The following is a 22,433-nucleotide window of genomic DNA, read 5'->3' on the forward strand; positions in this document are numbered from 1 at the left end:
CCAAGTGGAAAAAAGATTTTTCTCAGATTGAAACCTGGATGTCTGTTTGATGGAAGGGGGAAATCACTCTTTCCAAGCTCTCAAAAAATGTTGCAAGAAGACATTTGGATGGCTGAAGCAGACCTCATCTCTCTCTAACCTGTAGCACACAGGTCAGTATGATTCAGCAGGCACCAATGGTAAGTGACCATAGTTTTATTTCATATGCTATTTTTCCAACTTATGTGGAAGTGTAAGACTTGGCTATGCCCATACCTACTCTTTGTATTTTTAATGCAAGTGATGAATATTGTGAACTCTATCCATATAACGCTAAAATCAGCTGGCATAAAGGGTATTTGCTATGAAAATATATTTTCAAGAGAGAGGTGGGAGTGTGCAATGTAAGGCATGAAAGAACTAAATAGAAGGTGAACAGCATTTTAATGTTGCAAAAATGTAGTAACCTTTGAATGGTAATTTTTTTTTTTTTAGGACACTGAAACCAAAATACTTTTAACTTCCTAGGTGAGTTTGAATTTTAAAATTCTAAGTTCAATATTAAACAATTTGGAGAAGGATTACACACACACACACACACACACACACACACACACACACACACACACACACTCTCCAATTAAAGGAAAGTAAAATATGAGAAAATATTTTTTGCAATTACGAAAGGCAGTTTACTTAAACCCTGCTCTGGTGTGCTCACTGTGCATAGGCAGGCCCTAAGTATATGATCCACTAGCCATTTCTCCCAGAGAATCTGTACATCTGTTTTATTAGTTTTGTCATATGTACACCTGACAAAGAACTTCAATTGCATAAACACTGTTGTCTGGCAAACACATAATGAATGACGCTTATTTTGAACCCATTGTCTGTAAGGTGAAAATATTAAGAGCAGTATATGGTGCTAGCTCACAGAAGGTACCTAGTGCACGGTCTAAACAAACTTCAGTTTATTAATATGACAAATACTAAATTATAGATAGCTCATATTGTAACTGTTGCCCCTGTTTTAGCATGCCTTCAACATGGTCACTTTTGTGCACAGTTGCAGATTCTTCTTGGTTTTGTTTTAAGCTCAGTGTAGTTTGCAAGCTGTGTATGATATGTGTGTCTGTAGCTATAGCATATGGTGTTTATGAGCCTTTAATCTTTCGTCACTTAAGGCAGCAATGCCCCCCTCTGCAGTTTACAGTGTTCCATCTGCGTCACTTGTCTTGAGTTGCAGATTTGTATCGTGGCAGAGTATAGAAAAGGTATCTTCAATCTTCTCATGACAGCTGCACAGCATTTTTCTACACTGACAGTCCCTGTCAAATCAACAAACCTGCTGCTTCTAGTGCTGCTGATTTTCCATAAGGCATTTTAAAATGCCCAACATTCCGTGTGGGCAATTGTTACTTCCCATCCAACTTGCCTTTATATCACTGCAGAGTTTCAGCCAAGGACAGGCTTAATATACTCAACCTGTCCTACAGCACTGTAGTACTCTCTAATAAGGTGAAATACATTGTTTTGAAAATGCATATTCGTGTGTGTCCCTAATAGCCTAATGATCATAAAATTTGGTCAGGCATGTGGAATACCTAGATAAATCCCTGGAATAGCATGTTTAGTCCTGTGCATTGTCTTACCAGGCCAGTCGTAATTTTTGTTTGTAACTCTGCCATATTATGTCAACAAATATTCAGCAGAAGAGGGCCTTCAGCTCAGGTTTTATTGCATTCTAGTCTCTCTTCTCCTATTTTTTTTTTTTTTTTGTATTGCAAGTTTGGCTGATACATAGAAAGTTTATGATGGATCAAAATGTTCACATCGGAAGAGTTTAAAAATAAGAAAACCTTAGCCAGTCCAAGAGGCAAAGAGAATGGATTCTTAATTACCTGTGCTTCCTTTTTATTACTGCCATCTGATTTAAATCTGGGAGTCAGAGCTCTAGAGTGACAATGTAAGTATTTCAAGTAACATTCTTCAGAATAAGAAAAATTGTAAGAGTTGTGTTAAGAAGACAGAGAAAATACAAAGAGATTGTAAACTTTTATCTGTCCCTATATGAAAATGTTTTTCACTGAGAACTGTAATAAACAGAAGTAATCTTAGTTCTGGCATGATAACTCTCTTCTTTTATTGCCGGGTGACTCAACCCACCTTTTTATCTCAGAGGAAACAATACAAAACTAGAGAAATGGCCTTTGAGAGAAAAACTGTATCACCAGTAAAGAGTTTACATGAAGATGTTTTTCTTTACGCACTTATCAAGAGGTTTTTGTGATGGAACCGAAAAAACATACAATGTAAAAGTGTAAAGCTATTTTGCATCAGAAAATAAGCTTCATAGTACTTGTTAGATGGGCTAATACAGGCGAGGCTGTAAATTTTGCATCACATAGATTTTAACAGATGATTTATATGCTATGATTTATAGCAGCCTGTTTTCATCTGTTGTGTTTTCTCTAAGTTGCAGTTCAAGGACTGATTTATACATTGCATTTCTGTTAGAATCTTGGCTTCCAAAATGTTTTCAGGAATTGTAGTAAGCACATGTCACTGTTAATTAACCTTAAAGACAAGACAATACAATTCCCCTGTAATCACAGAATGATACTACAGAGTCTTTTTAGCCACTGTCAGCTTTAACTTTTAAATTAGTTTTAGAAAATAGAAACATGATTTAGTGTCACATTGAAACTTGAAATAATTGAAGTGGAAACTATTTGGCCAGTAGCTAAATATTCTTCATTAACTGCTGGTAATGATTAATGTGCTAGGCAAATTATTAATGATTTTATTTCCAATGTGTCTGTGTATTTCTATGACAAAAGTCAAGCTTTTGAAGGAAATGAAGGAGCAAATCCACAAATATAGAAAATAATAATTTACAATTGTATAATACTTATTTTAATAATTTAAATATTCCTTTCTCTGAAAGGAAAGGTTATTGTGCATTTCTTGCTATGAACCAAGGTATTGGGGGATATGTCTTTTTTTTTTTTCAATTAAACTGTGTAAGCAAACTGATAAGTCATATTTTTGTGTTTGACCACATAGATAAAGCAAGAAATTATAGGTATTATGTAAATATTAAAATTTTTATCTAATATAAGAAGGCAAAGACAATGAGCAGTCAAATTTGATAGAAACAACCTAATTTTTTAAAAATTTCTTTTTGATGTGAATGAAGACTGAAAACTCCTCATCTGGATGTGCTTCCAGACAGTAATCAATATGATTGGTCATCAATAGATAATCTTTATTGGATTATTGTCTTTGTATCACGTGGATACCGAAGGAGCTGATGTGTAGCAGCTTGCAATGATGTGCATGGCCTGTATAAAGTTTTCCACAATACTGAAAAAATGTCTTTGTTTTAACAGTTATTCTTTAAGAGGAATTGTAAATGCACTATCAAGCTTAAGCTACAAAAGAAAAGATCAAAAGCCAGGTTAGATACAGAGGATACAATGGAAAAATCCAATCCTATTCCTGTTAAAATAATGGGTGTGAGTGCAATAGAGGAAGTTCTTGGTTTCTTTCCTATTAGTTACATACTAGGAGCTTTTTGGGGCAAAATCCTAGCTTTTAAGTTTCACAGTAATTTTTCTTTATGTACTATTGGTAATATATATAGTCTATATAAAAAAATAGTAATATTAGACTCATAGATATTAAGTCTGTGTGCTGCTTATTGTGGCAAAGGCTAAACTGATGTGGTTACAGCTGCAGTTGCTTGAGACTGTTAATTCTCAGTGATAGTACATCAAAGAAACTATAACTATGGCAATTTTACTAAAAAAGGAAAGGAACAGTATTTAAAGTGAAAGCTTAGTATTTGTGGAATGTAAAACAAAATCAAAGAGCTGCTCAAATCATCACAAGTTCTGCAGTAGTCTTACATGTGACTATGCCATCTACTTCAGATGCTCCCAGAAACCTTTGAAATAACTGCGTGATCTCTTTAAGTGATCTGTCCACATGAAATTTACTTTTGCAAACACCTCTTGAGTATCAGATAATAAGATGAAAAACCTTTGATGACCCATGTGGAGAAGAATAGTTTATGGTTTACTATCAATTGTGGAAGTTCATGAGATATTTGTAATTTCTTAAATTGAGAACTGACTTGTTAATAACAGCTTTAAACTGGTTGTAATCCTACAGGTCTTTCCAAAATTTGACTAGTTCTGAATTCCAAGTGCCAAATACTGAGTACTTTTATTTCAGTACTATTTAAGTGTAGCTCAGTGGATTGTCTGTTAAGTTGACCTGATCCCTGTCCTGAGCATGAGGCAAGAAGGGTTTTCTTGAAGACAGTAAGAATGGAGAAGGCCAGGACTGCATGAGAGCATATTTCTCAGACCACAAAATGAGAAATTGATTGAAACAGTCTGCAATATAAAATTACAGTCTATTATATTTATTGAATTCTGTTATGCAGAGGTTATTGTAGACTATTTACCAAAGCTAAACTTATGATGAGAATCTTGATTTATGCAAAACCAAACCAAAACAACCAACCCTTCCCCCAGATTATACTATGCATAATATACTTCTCAAGGTATTAGCAAACTTAAAATGATCATTGAATTCATTCCATCAACTCAGTAAACTCTAAAATGATCATTGAATTCATTCCATCAACTCTGTCCTTCCCAGAAGTGCTGAGCAGGAATGAAGAGTGATAACAAATCAAGTAGATATATGCATCACTAATCCATACAGCTCAGCTCTCCTTTAAATGTAAATTCCAGAAAGGGACCTGCATTTTCAAAGATGCATAAAGCTCCTGCCAACTGGTGTTCCTGCATTCAGCTCATTTAAAGATTAGCTGCAAACTTCAGAGAATAAAGAGAAAGACTTGATGCCTGCAGGCATAAATATAGGAAGACATTAGAATTTTTTCTCTTCCTTTTTCTTGGAAGCCTATGAAATTGAATATGGCATATAGACGTGAATTCTTCAATTACTAGCATCTACCTGAAACCTTTGCTAAAGCATACATTGTTTTCAAATTCACTTCTTGCAAGGAAAAAAAAGAAAAAAGAGAGAGAGAGAAAAGGAAGAAAAGAGAGAGAGAAAAGGAAGAGAGTTTTGGAATGTATAAGAAATAAAGCAATATATTTGTATCTGATACAAACTGCACTTATGTTGCTACCTTCAATAATGTAAATCTAAAATTAGTGGACTGGAAGGGGTTTTGTTTGTCACTGAGATTACATTGGTCAGAAAGAACAGGCTGTGTTAAAAAATACTGCAAATCTGGATTTGGGAGTTCTGTTATCAGGCAAAAGTGCTGTGCCCACAAAATACAAAGAGTTGTTCTGATATAGAATCACACTGTTAATTCAGAGTACTGAATTTTTATGGTGTAACTTTTCCCTTGACAAATAACAAAGAAGATGTTGTTAAACTGTACAACTGTAATTATTACATTTTACCTATCCAATTGTAGAGGTATCTTGTAGAGATGGTAGAAGATGAGCATAAACAATGCATTCTTTGAATTTGAAACAAATATATTCATATTTATAGACAGTCCCATTGATATTGTACTTCTTAGTGCCCCCCTCTGATCAATATTAATGATTAAGAAGCCACAATCTCAGAAAAAGTGGCAGAAGTAAAAAACAATTTGGGCTTCTGTAGAAATCAAAGATGTAGTAAACAATCATAGTCCAGAAAGGTAATTTCAGAGATTAATTACATGCTAACGAAAATAATTTTCTCTCATATATACATATACAAGTAGTGGAACAGGTAAAGAATAGGATTTATTATATTATTTTAAACATTTTACATTTATTAAGGAAATATTGATGAAGGCTGTTTCCACATACTCCGAGTCAAGTCTGGTTCTGTGCAGTTTCAGTGGAATACTCCTACACGCCTAATATCTAAGTGGCCTGGTCATAAGGTATTAGAAGCCCCAAATTACCACTGCAATACATACCTTTTAGCCTGTGAAGTGGAAGATCGAATCCCATGCTAAGAACATACACACTCCTGCAGGCTGAGCAGGGACAGACAGGACACAGATGCAGGACCCTCCCCAGGGCTCGGTGGAGTTGGACGCTGCGATGCTCAGAGTGGGCCCACAGCACTGCAGCTCACCTGTGCTCTCAGGGCTCTCAGAGGCACCTGCTGAGCGCTGCTTCTACCAGGGGGTGCACCAGGGTGTCTGGATTGCAAGGTACAGTGGCAAACAAGCACATCTGCATCTGTAGGTCTATCTGGCAGCAAATTTAACATTTAACATTTCAAGTCGATTTTTTTCTTTGGTATCGATAATAAAATATTTACAAGAAAAAGTAGAAAAGACCAGCACAATACTGTAAAAAAAAAAAAATTTGAAAATAGAATCCTAATGCAGAGCTATAGACAAATGTGATTCTTATGTATAATCTGAGTTTGTCATACTGAGCGTATTGAACACTGTCTAAGATATATCACTCAACAGGATGTTTTTTGAGAGTGTTCCATGGTCTGCATTAGAAATGGCAAAATAAGAATTACTCCATGCTTCAGGGGGCAAACAAATAATTTTTTTTTTTTAAACATGAATCAATGTGCCAAGGAAGATATATAAACCAAAACCAGGAGAGCAATAGAATAACTATTCACAGAATGCAAACATAATTAATATGGTAGTACTAACTAAGAACTTTTCCATTCAAGAGCAAAGTGACGAAATTGATATAATCAAATATTTGTACAGTTGCTGATACTAATAATTTTTATGCCTTTTTTTTTTAATGTATAAAGTATCACTGTAAATTGAGGCTGCCTGGGATATTTTAATTTCTTTATATTCAGAACTCTCACTTTAATCTTCTTCAAACAGTTCATGTTCTTACTTTGGAGATTTGTGATTTTGGAGATTTTTTTGCAAACCCAGGATAGTAAGAGTGTGGCTTAATAGTTTAATACTAATGATATACAGACAGGTAGCTTCTAGTTCACCTATTCAAAATTACAGGTGAAGGAGATTCCTTTTATTATTTATTGATTAAGTACTTCAGCATATTAAAGAGGATGAATGATTTATTGGAGCCACTATTCATGCCCCTGTTTTAACATACAATTTGAGCTTATTTTATGAAAATTCTAGAAATCAACACCATTATTGTTGTGTGGGATATAAAAAAATACTAACAACAAAAAATACAGAACAGTTAGAATAATACCATTTCAAATATTTACATTTTTTACAGTTAGAAGCATTTTTTCCAAAACAGCACAAATTTTGTAGAGATACACGTCTGTACTAAGTTTGCTGTACTAAGTTAATGTATTTGCATGATGAGAGAAAGATCAGAATATGACTCACAGTAATCATACAAATACATAAAACTTATTTTTCCCAACATAAAGAGTACCATTTCAATGAGTTAACAAATGTGTTATTCCAATGAAGCATATAGCCAGTGTGTTAATTTTCATAATATATGTCTTTACAGTTTATAAAGATGTGTTTGAAAGAGTCTACTTCAGGCCCTTTTTAAGAAATATCAACTCCAAATGCATTAGTGCCAGTCAAAGGAATGATTAACCATTCTGTAAAATTTTGCATTGTGCTCTCTGAAGTAAGAATACAATTGCTCTAAAACAGTGCTGTTAACGAGAGGATGGGGACGCCCTTTGGATTCATGTAAACATCTCTCCCTCCCATCACTTCTAATGCAGTAGAATCCCTTGGTTTGGTTAAAATAAAAATTAGAAGACATAATTCGGGAAGGAAGATTTAGAAATCTTTCAACTTTTTGTAATTCAGGAAGAGGGTCCTTGATTAAAGTATTGCCATCCACTATATGAATCTGATCCAAACTGAAATGCTTAAGCCACTTTTCCATATGAACATCATATAGACTTCTCTGAATAGCTTTGTATTTGGTATTAAGCACTCCATTCTTAATAACAATATCTTCAAAAAGCTGAACAGGCTTGTGGCTTTCTACTCTGTTGTAGTATACTTGAGTATAGTCAGATATAACTCTCTCAGTGGGATCTCTTAGAATGAGCAGCAGTTTAATGGAGCTATTCATGTCATGAATTCTTCCCGGAGCCTGTGGTGATGTAAAATAGCCTGGTGTTTTCTCAATTGTTATTTGATTTCCATAAGAAAATGGCATCAGATTTCTATACCAGTCTATTCCTTTCACATAATTTTCATCCCAGTCAAAGAAGTGGACTTCTGTAGCTGCTACCACAATATTAGGATGAATATCCAACATTTCCAGCAAAGCCCTTGTCCCTCCTTTACGAACTCCTATGATGATTGTCTGAGGTATTTGTCGGCTCGTGCCAGGAGGTCTCACCTGTGCTGAATAGTGTTCACTTTTATTGCTGAATAATCCTACTTGTGACTTCAGTGTTTCCAACAGTGCCCCATTCTCAACAGGAGCACCCCGAGCATGAGTCAGCAGAAGATAAGCTGACACTAGTAGGAAGGCCATGTGGAGAGGAATAATTATTTCAAGATAATGTTATGCTTACTAATGAAAGAATAGGTAAGTCCCCTCTTGAGATGGTTGGCAGAACCTGTGGTAAGCACACAGCAAGTTTCTGAAGCATCTACAAAATAAAATAAGACAAGTCAGTATTTTCAAAGCCATCGTCAGCTGAAAATTCAACTCACAATTCAATCCACGAATCTAATTTGTGATCCCAACCGAAAATTTATAGTGAAGTTATTATTTGCTTTCCCTGATTTTATTACAGAAGGACAAGAAGAACCCCACATGTTCTTTTTTCCCCTTACCATGGGTGACCAATGATGGATACTAACCATTCATCAGCTTTGATTTTCTCTGATTTTAAATTCCTGACCATTAGTCGCTTGTTTTGATTTTCCTAATTATCTTCCATATATACACACACTTCTCTTTTTATAAATGCCATACCCAGTACGATATTAAAAATAATTCCAAAGTACACTTGAATGTCAATGCCTTTCCTTAAATTGCCTGCTAGAATAGTATATCCTAATCTAACTAACAGACCTGGATGGTTGTGCAACCATTTGGGTTCTAATGAGATATGAATCATATAAAAAAAGTTCTGTTTACTTAGACACAGCAAACAAAACACAGGCAAAATTTTGAAACCTGAGCCCTTTAGAGCAGAAAACTGTGTGTCAAAGCAAGAATAAAAAGTGACTGATTTGGATCAACCAGGGGAAAAAAATAAATGAGACAGTGGATTCTTTTCAGCTATCCAAGTGTTGTGATGCATAGTCATGTTGTGTTGGAAAAATCTTGGCAAAAATCAGGTAATATTCTGCAGTTACTCCAAAACTCCATCCATATAAGAGACAATTGGATGCTTTCTGGGCACTTAAAAACATCTACAGAGATTCAAGTCTGTTTTAAGCCAACTTCTTGTACTTAATCCATGTAACATATGATCATTTTAAGAAGTGGTGAATGTTAAATATCTTCAAAATTTCTAAAAACTTTAGGAATGCAGGTACGTGCCCATGCAAATGTAAGTGAAAGAAAATGCCTCTGTAACTTGTTCTGCTGACATTTGAAATCTTTTGGGTAACCTGTGTGTATATTATTTAAAACAGATTGCTTACAGATCTGCCATCACAACACAAATAAAAAATTCAGATCAATGCAACACCTGCACTGGAACCACCATTCTTGGATTGCCAGTTTCTATGTCTGAAAGTCTTACAGCACAAATGCTCATTGAAAGGATTCTTGGGCTTCATTCCACTTCTGAGCAATTACAGGATTTTAAGACTTGTAGTGTAGAATACATTCTTAACTTGTTTTGTTTATCAGTGTAGAGTGTGGAAACAAGCTATTTTCATAATGTGAAGCAGCAGTCATTTAAAAAATAATAACCATTTTTGGAATCTATTTGAGTTATAGTTCATATTTTAAAGTAGTCTCAGAAATGCTACAACTTTAGCTCCTTCTTCAGTGTCACACACAGTTAGTCTTTCTTTTTCTGAATATATTGGTCACAGTACTTTGTCTCTTAGAAACAACCTTAGAAAACACAGCCAATTCCCATTTGTCATGGCCCTGAAAAACATTCAATATTTCTATTTAAAAATTGTTTACTTTGAGGCTTACTTTACAGACTTAAAGATTTTAATTTTTTTTATAACAGGCAATGCAGCAGATTCAATAAATCTATTTTCTAAATCTTATTAAAACCTACTCCAGGTTTTTGGGTATCTAGGGAATGATTCTTGTTAGCTTCAGTGAGTGCTAAACTCACAGATAGATAGCAAATATTAACCCTCAAATTGTCATTTAAAAAATAAACTATGACCTTTAGTAAGGAAATCTGTGGAGAGGATTCCCTGTTATGTCCAAGCAAGACCTAAAGGGCAACTGCTTCTTCAAAACGAGCGCAGTTTCAACTAGGAAAAGTGTGTAAACATACAATTACTAAATATTGGAAAAGTCCAAGTACAGATTGGTTTTGTAAAGGCAGGCTGCGGAAAATACTGTTCTCCTTTACCAAGTGGAATGGAAGTTTCATTTTAAAGATCACAAGTTTTTTACTAAGAACTGCACATGCAAGTTGTACTTGAAGTTCTCAAGTACACAAATATTTCTATAGCAATTACAGGAGGGAAGAACAGGTATGTTTATACCAAAACCATTTGTATTTACTATTCTTTTGGATGACAAATTTGGGAAATAGCAAACATGCTATTTAGTGCTGCGAGGAATTAAAATATGTTCTGCTATAATGGGAGCTGGGGTTGGTTTTGAAAAGCTCCATAGAATGTACAGCATGAAATATGAGGCATCACACCTCGAATGACTCCTGAAATGCCGCCCTTCAAACAAGTGACTCTGCTTTACTAATTCCAAGCCAAATTTTTGATGAATCACGAGGTTCCTGAACAGTTCAGTCTGAGTAATGGTAGAGCTACGCATAAGATGGGCTCTGAAGTAGCAACATATGGCAGCACAGCTGCTTTCCAGAACTGTGATGCCACTAGGCTGGGATTTTGGAGCGGGGGGCAAGGGAGCAGTTAATCTTTCTTTTAACCTGTTCTGAAATCCCAGTGTCAATTTACATTCCACTCACTGTCGTTTTTAAATTAAAATTATTTCAGGAAGATTGAGGAAATGTTTTTGTAAACATCTTCCCATTTTTTTCAACTTACCTCATTTGTGCTATTACAGCACATTAAACATTACAAATGCATGTACACCTGTATAGAATATTTTGAACTAAGGCAAGGCTAGCCTGAAAGTCTGCCAAGCAAGGAATGACTTGCAAATACCAAGGTGGAGACATACAGTTCATTACCTGATTTAAACTCCAGAACTGTTCTATCTTGAAACAATTTCATGAACTGATTCTTGATATATCTTGGTATTTTAGATAACTTTATTTAAACGGAAAGAAAGCTATTTTTAGAGTTTTTGAGAATAAGTATTCTTGAGACTACCTATTAACTGAAGGTTAATAGTTTAAATTGAATTTTAGTTCAAATTAAGAAAACAGAATGGAAGAGAAAAAAGCATGAATTTCTCTGAAATAAACTAAAACTAGATTAAAAAAGAAACAGAAATCTTTGAAACTGGGGGCTCTGCAGTAGTATAGACAGAGAGATGTTCTTCTTAGGTCTGGTGATAGATGAAAAAATGCTCACACTAACTTTTTTATTTTATTTAAAAAACCTCAAGACACTAGTATTATTTTATCCCTAATTAACTGAGTATTTTCTGGTTTCATGCACCTGGGAATTATGTGTAAATACTGAAACTCAAAGAGGTTGAGTGAGAAATTCCTACTTATTACTGAGGAAAGACTGGTCTTCCAAAATGTTATCAGGTTCACACTTGATGTGCGCGAGAGTCTGTTTAATTTAGCATCTGAAATCAACATTTCTCTATAAAACACACTTAGAAAGCAAGTAGCAGAAGAGATTCTGCATTTTCTATGGATCAAAGTATTAGTAGCATTTTTAAAAACAGTTATGGTAGTTCAATCAGTTTGTAATTAATTAGTTGTTTTACAAATTTCTTAGAGTCACTGGTAGAACAAAACCTTACCCAGGAAATACTACCAGAAATAATCAAATTCAGAATGTGCTCTAAAACTGGTGCCTAAACAGATAAAAATTGCCTTTGGGAGCAATTCTAACAGAATAACATTCCAGCTTCAGCTTAAGATATTTGATTGATTTCGATGAAGCTCTAAGATGTTCGATCCTGTGGTTAAGCTATAATTGATACATAAATGTAAAGGTTTTAAAGATGATTTATCATATATAATTGTAATGTTATTTGAATAATTTTTGTGTTGCTTTTATGCCTTTATGCAGTTAAATGCACATTTTTAGAAGATATGAACTGCTTTTTATAATGAAAACAATACATTTTACAGTGCTGCATTGCACACTCTTTGAATCTGAGAAGACATTTCTTAGGAAATTAACCCCATGACACATGTTCAGAACTATAGTGCCTTATTACATGCTTTTTCCCTATTATTTGGTGGTGTTGGTGTTGCTTAGTAACATAAGGATCATCAACAGATATGATACTTAATAAGCAGAAATGAAGTTCAGAAATAAATTCATGCTGCAGATAGGACTAATTAAGTAAACAATACCTTGGGCTTCTGTTTGTTTTACTTTTTAAAAACCTTAGACTAGACTGAAGAAGCTACTATACAGGCTGAAAAATCATTTTAATATTGCAGAAATGTTCTAAAGACCTTAAATGCTCCACTCTACTCTAAAAAATCTTCTAAGCAGCATATGATTTATCTTTCTTTGGGGTAAGTACAACATCATAGGGTAATCCTAACTGTATTATAATGACTAATTTATAATATTATTAGTTCCTAATAATACTTCCCACTACCCGTAATGCTTTCCATTGGAGAATTTAGCAGCACTCTGTGTTAATGATCTGTCTACACCCTATTAAGGCACCGTTCTCACCTCACAGGAAATTGCAATTGACCAACACGCAGCTCCAGTTCAGAGTGCAAATGCTTTGGAAAGTCAAGGTTAATGTGCTCTGCTCAAGGTCATGTAACAGATTTATAGTCGAGCCAAGAATAAAAACCCCAGGGCTTCCAATTCTCCTTCCAATTCCAACTTTGTGCCATTACACAACACCCTCTCACACCTCTTGTGATACTTGGATTACACGCTGAACTTAAAAGCAAAGAGATTCCTCAATGTTTCACCATAACATTCAAGTATTTTGTGGAATACAGCAGTTTCTTACCATCTGCTCCCCCCGCAAACATTGGAACCAAATGCAAACTCAGAATTTTGATGTTTCAGGATATTTGAGCAGAAATACTACTGTAGGCAGCTGAAAACTACAACAGGGGGAGGTGGTCAGAGCAAGTATAACAAAGCACCAAGTTTTGTCTTGATTTTTAAAAATATATTTGGAGTTGGAAAAAATTGTACTGCTTATCCTATTAATTCCTATTAAATATCAACTCATCCCAACACAGAGATCAATCACTGAGAAGAATACAATTCAAACATGTTAAGGTTTACTTGCACACAAATTTGTAACAGCTCAATTATATCTCTATAATTAAGAACATCTCCAATGCTGACAATATAGAAAAGCTATAGCTCTAACTATTCACAACCAAAGGTTATATAAGGTGAACTGATTCAGAAATCTTTTTGGAAGACAGTCATACTGTGACGACAGTTAGACCAGTGTAAAATATCCACATACATACTGGATTTATGTAATAGATAATTCTAAAGAACAGCAACATTAATAAAATTCTAAAAGTTTTTGAATATCTGAAATGGGGCTGGTGATTTTCCTTTGGTAAAACTAGAGCTAGTTACATGGCATAATAAATGCAAATCTGCACTCAGTATGGCTTAGACATTTTTTAAAAACAGGCAAATGAAATATCCAGGGTGTGTAGGACACATTGCTTAATACAATCCAGTATCAATTTATTCAAATCCAATAAAGCAATGACTAATTCTCTTAATTCTAGGCATTACATATTAGAAGTAATACTATCAGCGAAAGGCCTCTTCGTAATACCTTAATTCTAATTTACAGTATCATTTGTGAAATAATTGGAGATTTAAAAATACTTGGCACATGTCCAATGGTTGAACAAAAAAGTATCCTCTTTAATATTAAGTGGAAGGAAGCAGTTCAGCTATTTCTATCCACACAGCTCTGATATGCTTAGACAGAATCAAGAGAAAAGTACATTTCTGAGTGTGAAAAATATTTAAAATTTTGAAAAGGCTTCCTATGTAGAAAAAATTGTGGGTACGCCTTAATTTTATTACAAGCAGTGCAATTACTTCAGGTTTATGTTAGGGTGAGCTAAATCAGAAATAGGTGGGATTGAATAGGTTTAGAGCTGTGCCCTAGAAGTGCAGTCTGATTCAGGAGGATCCCAAATTAACTATTCCATGAAACTAAGGACTGTGTATGTAATGACAGTTATCCCAGCAAATGATAACTCTTTATCTTTAGATAGGGCATGAAACTCTTCTGCTGCATTTACTCCATTGCCCTTAAGTGTAATAACTAAATAACATTCCCAATATGTCATTAGTGGGCTTTATCAAAATCAGTTAGGAGAGTTAAGTCAGTTCCCATCGATATACATGGCTTGGACATGAAGAACTTCCCACCTGTAGTCATGAAAAATGTCTGTTACAAATTGGAGAAAGCAAGAAAGGTTTAGAGGCAGTAAAATATGACATTGATGTTTTGTAACAGAGCTGCAAGCTGAGCTCCACTGGACCCTGGTCATACAAGGGGTAGAGGATGAAGTACAAAAAGGACCACAGATCCAAAGTCAAACCAATATTGCAGCAGCTCATAGTGAGGACACAGAACCTTAAGAGTCTTGTATGCATTAAGAATTTTGCTCACTTTAATTTTACTCAAATTATGAACACATTTTTAATAGGGACATGTACTAAGAATTCCTAAATGAAGCACTAATTAAAAATCCATGATCCCACAGACTGTCCAGAAATGATGTCTTGCTATCATAACTCCGGGTAATGAAGGAGTTTAAAGGTGTTTCTTTAAGCATCAATACAAAAATATGTTATCCCAAAGAAAGATGAAGACATTAGCATTTTAAAGTCCTAATATCAGCAGTGAATTTATTTGTATGAACCTTTTCTAATGACATTGCAGTTTTATAACAGCTTACACTTACTACCTTACAGGAATAAAAAAAGGAATAAAAAAGAAAATAGCTATTTGGTGAATAAAGATAGGAGCTGCAAAGTAACAGCAATTGGCTGCAGGCTTCTACCAGCTACACAGGCTACAATGGATAAAAAGGAAAGCTAAGAAAGGTTAGCATAAACTATAAACACATTAAATCATTGGCAGGTGATAGTAGCAGATAGAAGTTTTGAAAAAATTTTATTTCCCTAAGGCTAGCATTACATTTCCTAATTCCCTTTTCTGATAACTCAAGATAGAAAATTGCCTGATGATAGTATGACTGCAAATATATAGCAGTCATATTACCTTATATGCGGTAATATATACTGTATAAACACACAAATAAATTTCTGAGGTAAACAAACCTTCTCCAGTGCAGCCTACATACTTATATTTTATGGTATCTTTCAAAAATATCATATTCAAACCATCTGCATAAAAGTTACTGAATTACAATTTCATAAAGGTCTTTAATATGTATAGTCCATAAAGTCAGGTACACTCTAGGTATATCTCTAAATAGACATAAAAAGAAATTCAGTTCCTATTAAGATGTAAAGCATAGATAATGGTCAGATAGCACAGATGAGAAGGCCAATTTTATTTGTCTAATCACTCTATCACACTGGCGTATTTCAAATGGAATTGCACTACCATTTTGTTGAATTAAACTTACACCTCTAATTGTTAATTATACATCTGGATTAATATAAATTGAAGTAACAAAGATACCATGTCAGATCTTCAGCCAAATAAGCAGTAGTGGTAAAGGTGCAAGAAGTAATGATGTGTGGCTGGTAACCAGCTTTTTAAAATATTTCTACAGTACAGTAACAAGGTTAAACTTCAGCCTCTCTACCTCTAGTATAATTCATTGAATACTAATAATTTTCCCACACTCATTGTCACGAAGAACACCTTAATACTCATGGATGTTTAGGAATTAAAATTAGGATTTGATGCATAGCATTTATGAGAGACATGTCTTTCAAAGGAAAAGATTCCTCAGAGGGTCAGAGATGGCAAAAGAAGCATTTGATAGGGATGAAGACAGGTTAACTCTCTGTGGTACAGAACAGCAAATTCCTACAGGAAATCCATGTCAAGTAAGTGACTTTGTAAAGAACACAACTTCCTGGCGTTAAAAAAACCCAATCAACCAAAACCACAAAAAATCCTACCAACCCTGCCAAAACCAACTAACCAACCAAAACAAAACCACAAAACCCATAAAGCCCTGCTAATCTGAACTGGTGGGGATTCTAAAGCATTACAACTCCGAGGACTCCAAAAAGAGATAAGATTGTCTCACAGGAGAATTTTTCTGGGCAGAACTTGTCAATATTATACGTTAGGTTTTCAGCACTGCCAAAAGCTGCCACTTTCAGACAGTGGCAGCTGCACGGGGAGCTGCCTAAAACAGCCAGGAGTGACATGTGAGGAAATGGCCAGGGAGAGATGCAGCCAAAGTCTTGTGGGCAAGGAGGCTCCCTTGTCCCCACTTGGAATGCTGTCCAACAGCCAGGCACTTCAGACAAATCTCATGAGCCAAGGTCAGTATCATCTTACTCGCTGCTTATATCTTTTTGAATAACTTTTCTGAGGCTCTGGCATTAGTCTCTGGGAAGTAGTTATATGATGCTGACTGATAAGAATTGCTGCATTGGGTCCTATATAACTGCTGTATTTCCCCCTCATACAAGGCATGAAATAAACTGATCCTACCCTTGGTTATAAGTCCTGTTATCCAACAATCAGCCGATTGGAGACCTTCTAATGTCAAATTCAAACACTAAGAGAAGGAGCCAACTTCTTGGCTCAGGAATATACTCTAAAGCACAGATGTAGGGTGAGCTGAGAATTCACCTGCAATAAAACAAAGCAGCTGCAAGGTCCATCAGAGCTGAAATGCTTTGGCCTTGTAAAGGATGACTGAACAAAATTTAAGGAAAAAAATAACAGCTCAGGAGCAATTTTTTTCAGTGAGTGAATAGAAAGAACAGAGGATGTGAGGGAATATAAAGAAACTGAAATCGTAAGTCATCTAGACAATTGACTTAACACTGAAAATTCAGTTTTGACATTTTTGGGTACTGGCATGGGCCCTGATAAGAGGAAGATGAAGATACAAATCAGAGAGAAACGGTGTGAGTATGAATGTTTGATAAAATAATAGGATTTGCAAAACTAAGAAATGTACTCAATCCACTTAGAGTTTAGATATGCTGAGAGATTTTAGGCATCAAAGAATCAAAAACGATACAAAAAAGGGCCTCATCTTTCTCTGTCTTTCCCCAAAGTAAACAAACATGCACGACTTCAAGTCAGAGCCCACAGAAAGCAACTGCCTAACAATTCTTTACACTGATTAATAAAGATAGTAGTAAAACGGCAAAACTCTGTCTTACCCTGGTAAACAAATCCTTGCTAACAACAAAGGTAAATATACTGTAATATAGAACAGGCAAACGTACTAGAAAAGAAACAAATAGATAAGGTTCTTCTTGAATAGAAACTCAACTAATGCCTTCAACATATATCCATTGTCAAACTATGTGCATGTTCAACCCAGTAGATCGCTGTTGACACACAGGAATGAAAGCAATTGAGAAAACATTAGAAAATGCCTTATAACTGGAGTAAAAAACACAAAACAGCCTGGTGTGCAAAACTGATGTGTCTTTTGCGCTCCTCCTCAGGCCAAGACAGAGAGTCAAAGATGACAGTCTGAAAATATGGAGTAAGTAAAAGGCAGATTATTTTCTGGCTATTATGGAAAAGCAAAAATCAGATCTTTGCTCCTTACCAAAACTGTTCCCACTGCCAAAGTAGCATGTTAAAATGAAGTAAAAGAACATTCACCATTCCAATAGTCTGAGAACAGTTAGCTAATACCAAACATGTCTTATACTTTTCTCCAGGACTTGTGAGTTTTAGTAGGGTCCTAACTGACTGTTCTTTGCACTACTTAGAAAACTTCTGTGCAGTCCCAATTTTTCAAACTTCGATATATAACCTGTACCTGTAGTCATGTCAGTAGTCCAACCAAGGATATCTGTATGTATGTCAATACCTCTTACACTTGAGTGGAAAACAAAGCAACTCCCTCTCCTCTTTGCCGCAGTCCAGCCAGTTATTATGACAACTTCCCCATGTAAAAAATAACCTCTGCATCTACAAGTTTAAAGTCTCCCCACAAAAACATGTTCCGTTGTTAAACCACTGCATCAAACAGCATGGTTAATTCAAGCAGAACATGGTACCTGCCATAGAGCATCACTTCTACCCATAGCTCTGTGCTATGTTGCACCCAAACAAGCTTTCCACACTTTTCCTTTAATGCTGCTTCACTTCAGATCAGTTACAACTTCTCAGAAAGGCTCTTTGATGGCTGAGAGTGCTTACAGCAATTCTTTGGCACCTTTAGCTCTGTCGATGTTCACCTAAGTCTTTAAGGTAAAGTCATATTTAGAAGCCCTCACATACATTCAGGATCAAGACTTTAAGACTTCGAATATGTGGAATTTGTGACAAATGATGAGGATTTGTCACATTAGAAACTGATTAGAAAGAGCCACAATAGATGTGGTCAGAGACTAAATAAGAGCACAGTAAGATTACCTCCCAGGTTCAAATATTTTGTTTGTTGTCTATAAATAGAAGTAAATAATATTGATACTTATTATTTTTTGTTTTAAATTGTAGTATCAATTTGGAAAACGTCTATTGCACCTAGATATCTTACCTTTTCACATTTTTCTCCTTAGATCTGACTGGTCTTACCAGTATTCAGGTATTTGATAAGGCTCTAGAAACTCCTATAGCAAAGGAGAAAGAGGCAAAGGTAAGAAAGGACTCTGATATATTCTCATAATTAACTGCATATTATTAGAGCAATAAAATGTTAGAATGTTCAAAGTCCTTCTCTTAAGAGGGGGCAGGCTGCACAGCGCAAGCATTTTAATTGATTCTAAATCCCCTGATTTCAGCTACTCAAACAGATGGAGTACGACAGCAGACTGGTCTTAAAGCATCCCAACAATGGGTCATTTCCCCAAGGACCAACACTTTAAACATAGCATAGAGAAGAAAGGCACCTCCACTACCTTGCATTCTCCCTCTCAGTCTCATTCTTTCCCAAATAAAAGGGAAAAAATCCCCCAAAGTTCAAAATGTTATTTCAGGTTCAGACTGGCAAAAGAAGTTTACTTTTTCTATAGGATGAGGTAATCAATTTTGTGATCTCTCATTGCCATTTTCTAGCCAAAATTATTTTTTTTCTTATTATATAGCTTATTACCCACAGCATTCCATGCTGTTCTAGTCCATTCTATTTCTTTCTCAGGGAATTTAAAACCAAAAAGTTGATGATCAGTCCTCGTTTCTCTTTCACCTGTTCTCCATCACCAGAAAAGCAGTGTTATATAAAGCAAAGACATAGGTGTTTGTATGTGGTGGTTTTAAACATAAAATACACATTTTGTGCATCCTGATTCTTGTTTCTCTTGCCTCATAAACACACTTAGCAGTCCCTACGGATAGTGCAATTTTAAAGAAAGTAATTATCTCACTGTAGATTTTACTTCTGATTACATTTTCCCCCTGTTTTCAATGCATTATGAGTTTTTCCAGAGTGTTAACAGAAGTATTTTCAGCAGGTTTTCTGCAGTATCCTTCATCAGTGTCTTAGCATTTACTTTAAACCATTTGAAGAACAAATGTCAACATCTGAATACCATTTAATTTGCAAGTCCAGTGTGATTCATAGAAAAAATCAGAAAGCAAAGCACTAAACCAACACTTCCAAATCAGACTGCCTAAAAGCACATGAAATCAGAAAGATGATCTGCTGCTATTATTCACAGTGAACAGGAGTTTACTCCTTTAGTAAAAGCAAGATGGAGTTGGATAGCACTGAATGTAAGACTAGAGAATCTTAATTCCTACATAAATGGTGATGTAAAGATGTTGAGCATCTGAGCCTTTTTTTGTATTTTAGGATGGCTGAGATCTCCACTGAAGGTTGTCTGTTTTCAGGCACTGATACAACAATTTTCTAACTCAACAAGATGGAAGAAACATATGCTAGCATATTTAACAATTCTCCGGCAGACATTTGCATCCTCCCTCTTTGCTGCTGCTGATGTGTCCAAACCTCCTACCATTTAATGAGAACTTCAATATTTAAAAAACCTCAAAAATGCAAAGTAGTTTGGAAAGATTAACCTGAAAGTTACTTCGGGAAAGAGGCTCTCTGCTGGAACCTCCAAATTACTTATACAACCTAACCATCCTTCTGCTCTCAGCTTTTAATACCTTACTCTTTGGCCATTGGTAGCTATAGTGCTTTGCAAAGCATCATCATAATCCTAATATCCCCAGAGTCCAGCTTGTGAAAAATGTATACTTCTATTTAAAGCAACATCATGTTTTATATTGTGGCAATAAAAGATTTTTTTTGCATTCTGATTATGAGTGTTCGGTCTTCTTACTCCCTTACCTTAAATATGTGCTCACAGGGGAAAATAAATCTGGATTTTAAATTTAATGTTTTATTTCTGTTTATAGCATACTAAAAAAGGTAGTGCAAGTAAGCAGTGTAAGCTACTGGTTATTGATGCCAGCTTTGTTTTAAAGCAATGATAGTAGCTTTTCCTCTCAAAGGAAGAGAGTATTTCTTCTAGAAACTATAAATTGTATATATTATTTTACATTTTTAATGCTGAATTTTCATCTTAGATTTGTAGTTTGATGTTTCTTAGCTAAAATGTTTTCATACTCATGTCTCACTTTTTCTTTATGGCATCTGTCAATTTAAATATGCAAAAAGAACATTAATATTAAGAGCAGGTTAAATATCTTCTAGAACCCTTTTTGTCCAGGGAGGAAAGTCTGACATGGGTGTACTTGAAAAGTTATCACACCTATTAATACTATAAAAAGAATTATAATCAAAAGAAAAAGTTGCTTTGAGTTTATAGATAATAAACAGTTAAGAGCAAATTTTTGAGATCAGAATAAAGATGATACCATCAAACAGTATTGAAGTGTCAGCATGTGAGAAATAAGGAGTTCAAATATTGAATGTGAAAGAGTCTCAATTCCTATATTATGGAGCTTACCAAAATTATATAAGAAATTAGAGTATGTAAAAAAAAACCAAAACACCAAACACCAAAACCCATAAAATGAAGCTATTTTCCCTGACATTTAAAAAAATATAAACAATATAACTGTCATTCACAGTCTGGGAATTTTTCAGACACAAAATTTCAGTCAAATATAAAAGCACTAGGAGAAATAAATCAAGTCCAGCCTGTTTCATAAAACATCATGGATCTGCTGTGAATGTATGAGTATGCAAGTATGCAAGAGAAATTGAATGTGAGGTACTTAAAACATGTAACAGATTTCCACTAAAAGCACCACAAAGTTAGAAGTTAAAGAGAGAAGGAGTGGAAAAAGCAATGGAAGTTATGAAAAGCAAAAAAATTAAGCATCTGTAGGCAAAACCATGTTATTAATAATTTTAGTGACCAGTTAGGTTCGATACTTGTGCAAATACACACATATATAGCACACAGAGAAATACAGAACAGACAGTAATAGAGAATAATGCAGTCTGATGTAAGATTAGTTGGGTTCATGAGCAATGCAGCTGATGCTGATAAATGTAGATTGTAAAAGTTAATTGTAAATAGATAAATGCGTACATTGTAAACAATTTCAGGATCAAATGTTCAGGTGCAGAAGAACTTGGAATTGTTACAACATATCAAAACTTAAAAAAACTTAGATTCTACTATAGTACAGGTACAAAGAAAGGCAAAAGTGATAAGGATGGTCTTGTACTGGATTGAAGTGGAAATTGAAAGAACTGGAGATCAAGTTCCACATTTTTTTGTGGGGGCTGGATCAAACATACCTTGGACAGTGTTGTCATAACAAACTGAGATGGAGTTTGAATTTACTGTTGATTACATGGTCTCCAAGTAGAGCATCCTCCTCATATGTGGAGTTAATGCTCAGTAGTTAATATGTTCTAAAATTTACACCTCAGCTTTCTCACAGTAATTTCCCCTTGAAGACAAGGCTTGAGGGTGAAATCTTTCAGAAGTATTTATGCTGGTCCAATTTTAGTCCCATGGAAATCGTTCATAGAATTATTGACTTGGTAGCAAAGTTCTGAAAGTTTTGAAACATTCCTCTCTCTTCCTCACCTTGTACTCTTCAGAATTTTTTTCCTCACCTTGTAGT

At 35.0% G+C, this 22,433-nt stretch overlaps 1 protein-coding gene across 12 annotated transcripts in view; it reads right to left on the reverse strand.

Annotated features, from left to right (window-relative positions):
- Positions 1–752: 752 nt before the first annotated feature.
- The window catches only part of LOC126650852 (heparan sulfate glucosamine 3-O-sulfotransferase 1-like), a 51,255-nt gene continuing 29,574 nt past the window's right edge, over positions 753–22,433 (reverse strand). For 9 of the 12 annotated variants that reach the window (XM_050336222.1, XM_050336166.1, XM_050336203.1 and 6 more), the window contains 2 exons: positions 18,922–18,994; positions 753–8,565 (listed from right to left, as the gene is read on the reverse strand). In XM_050336222.1, the coding sequence (XP_050192179.1) occupies positions 7,518–8,447 (930 nt within the window). In that variant the 5' untranslated portion in view covers positions 8,448–8,565; positions 18,922–18,994 and the 3' untranslated portion in view covers positions 753–7,517. The remainder of the gene's footprint in view (positions 8,566–18,921; positions 18,995–22,433) is intronic. The other 3 variants (XM_050336240.1, XM_050336144.1, XM_050336230.1) reach the window with 1 other exon arrangement.

This window comes from Myiozetetes cayanensis, unplaced genomic scaffold, assembly GCF_022539395.1.
Source record: "Myiozetetes cayanensis isolate MyiCay16 unplaced genomic scaffold, myiCay2020 scf10, whole genome shotgun sequence".
Classification (NCBI taxonomy): domain Eukaryota; kingdom Metazoa; phylum Chordata; class Aves; order Passeriformes; family Tyrannidae; genus Myiozetetes; species Myiozetetes cayanensis.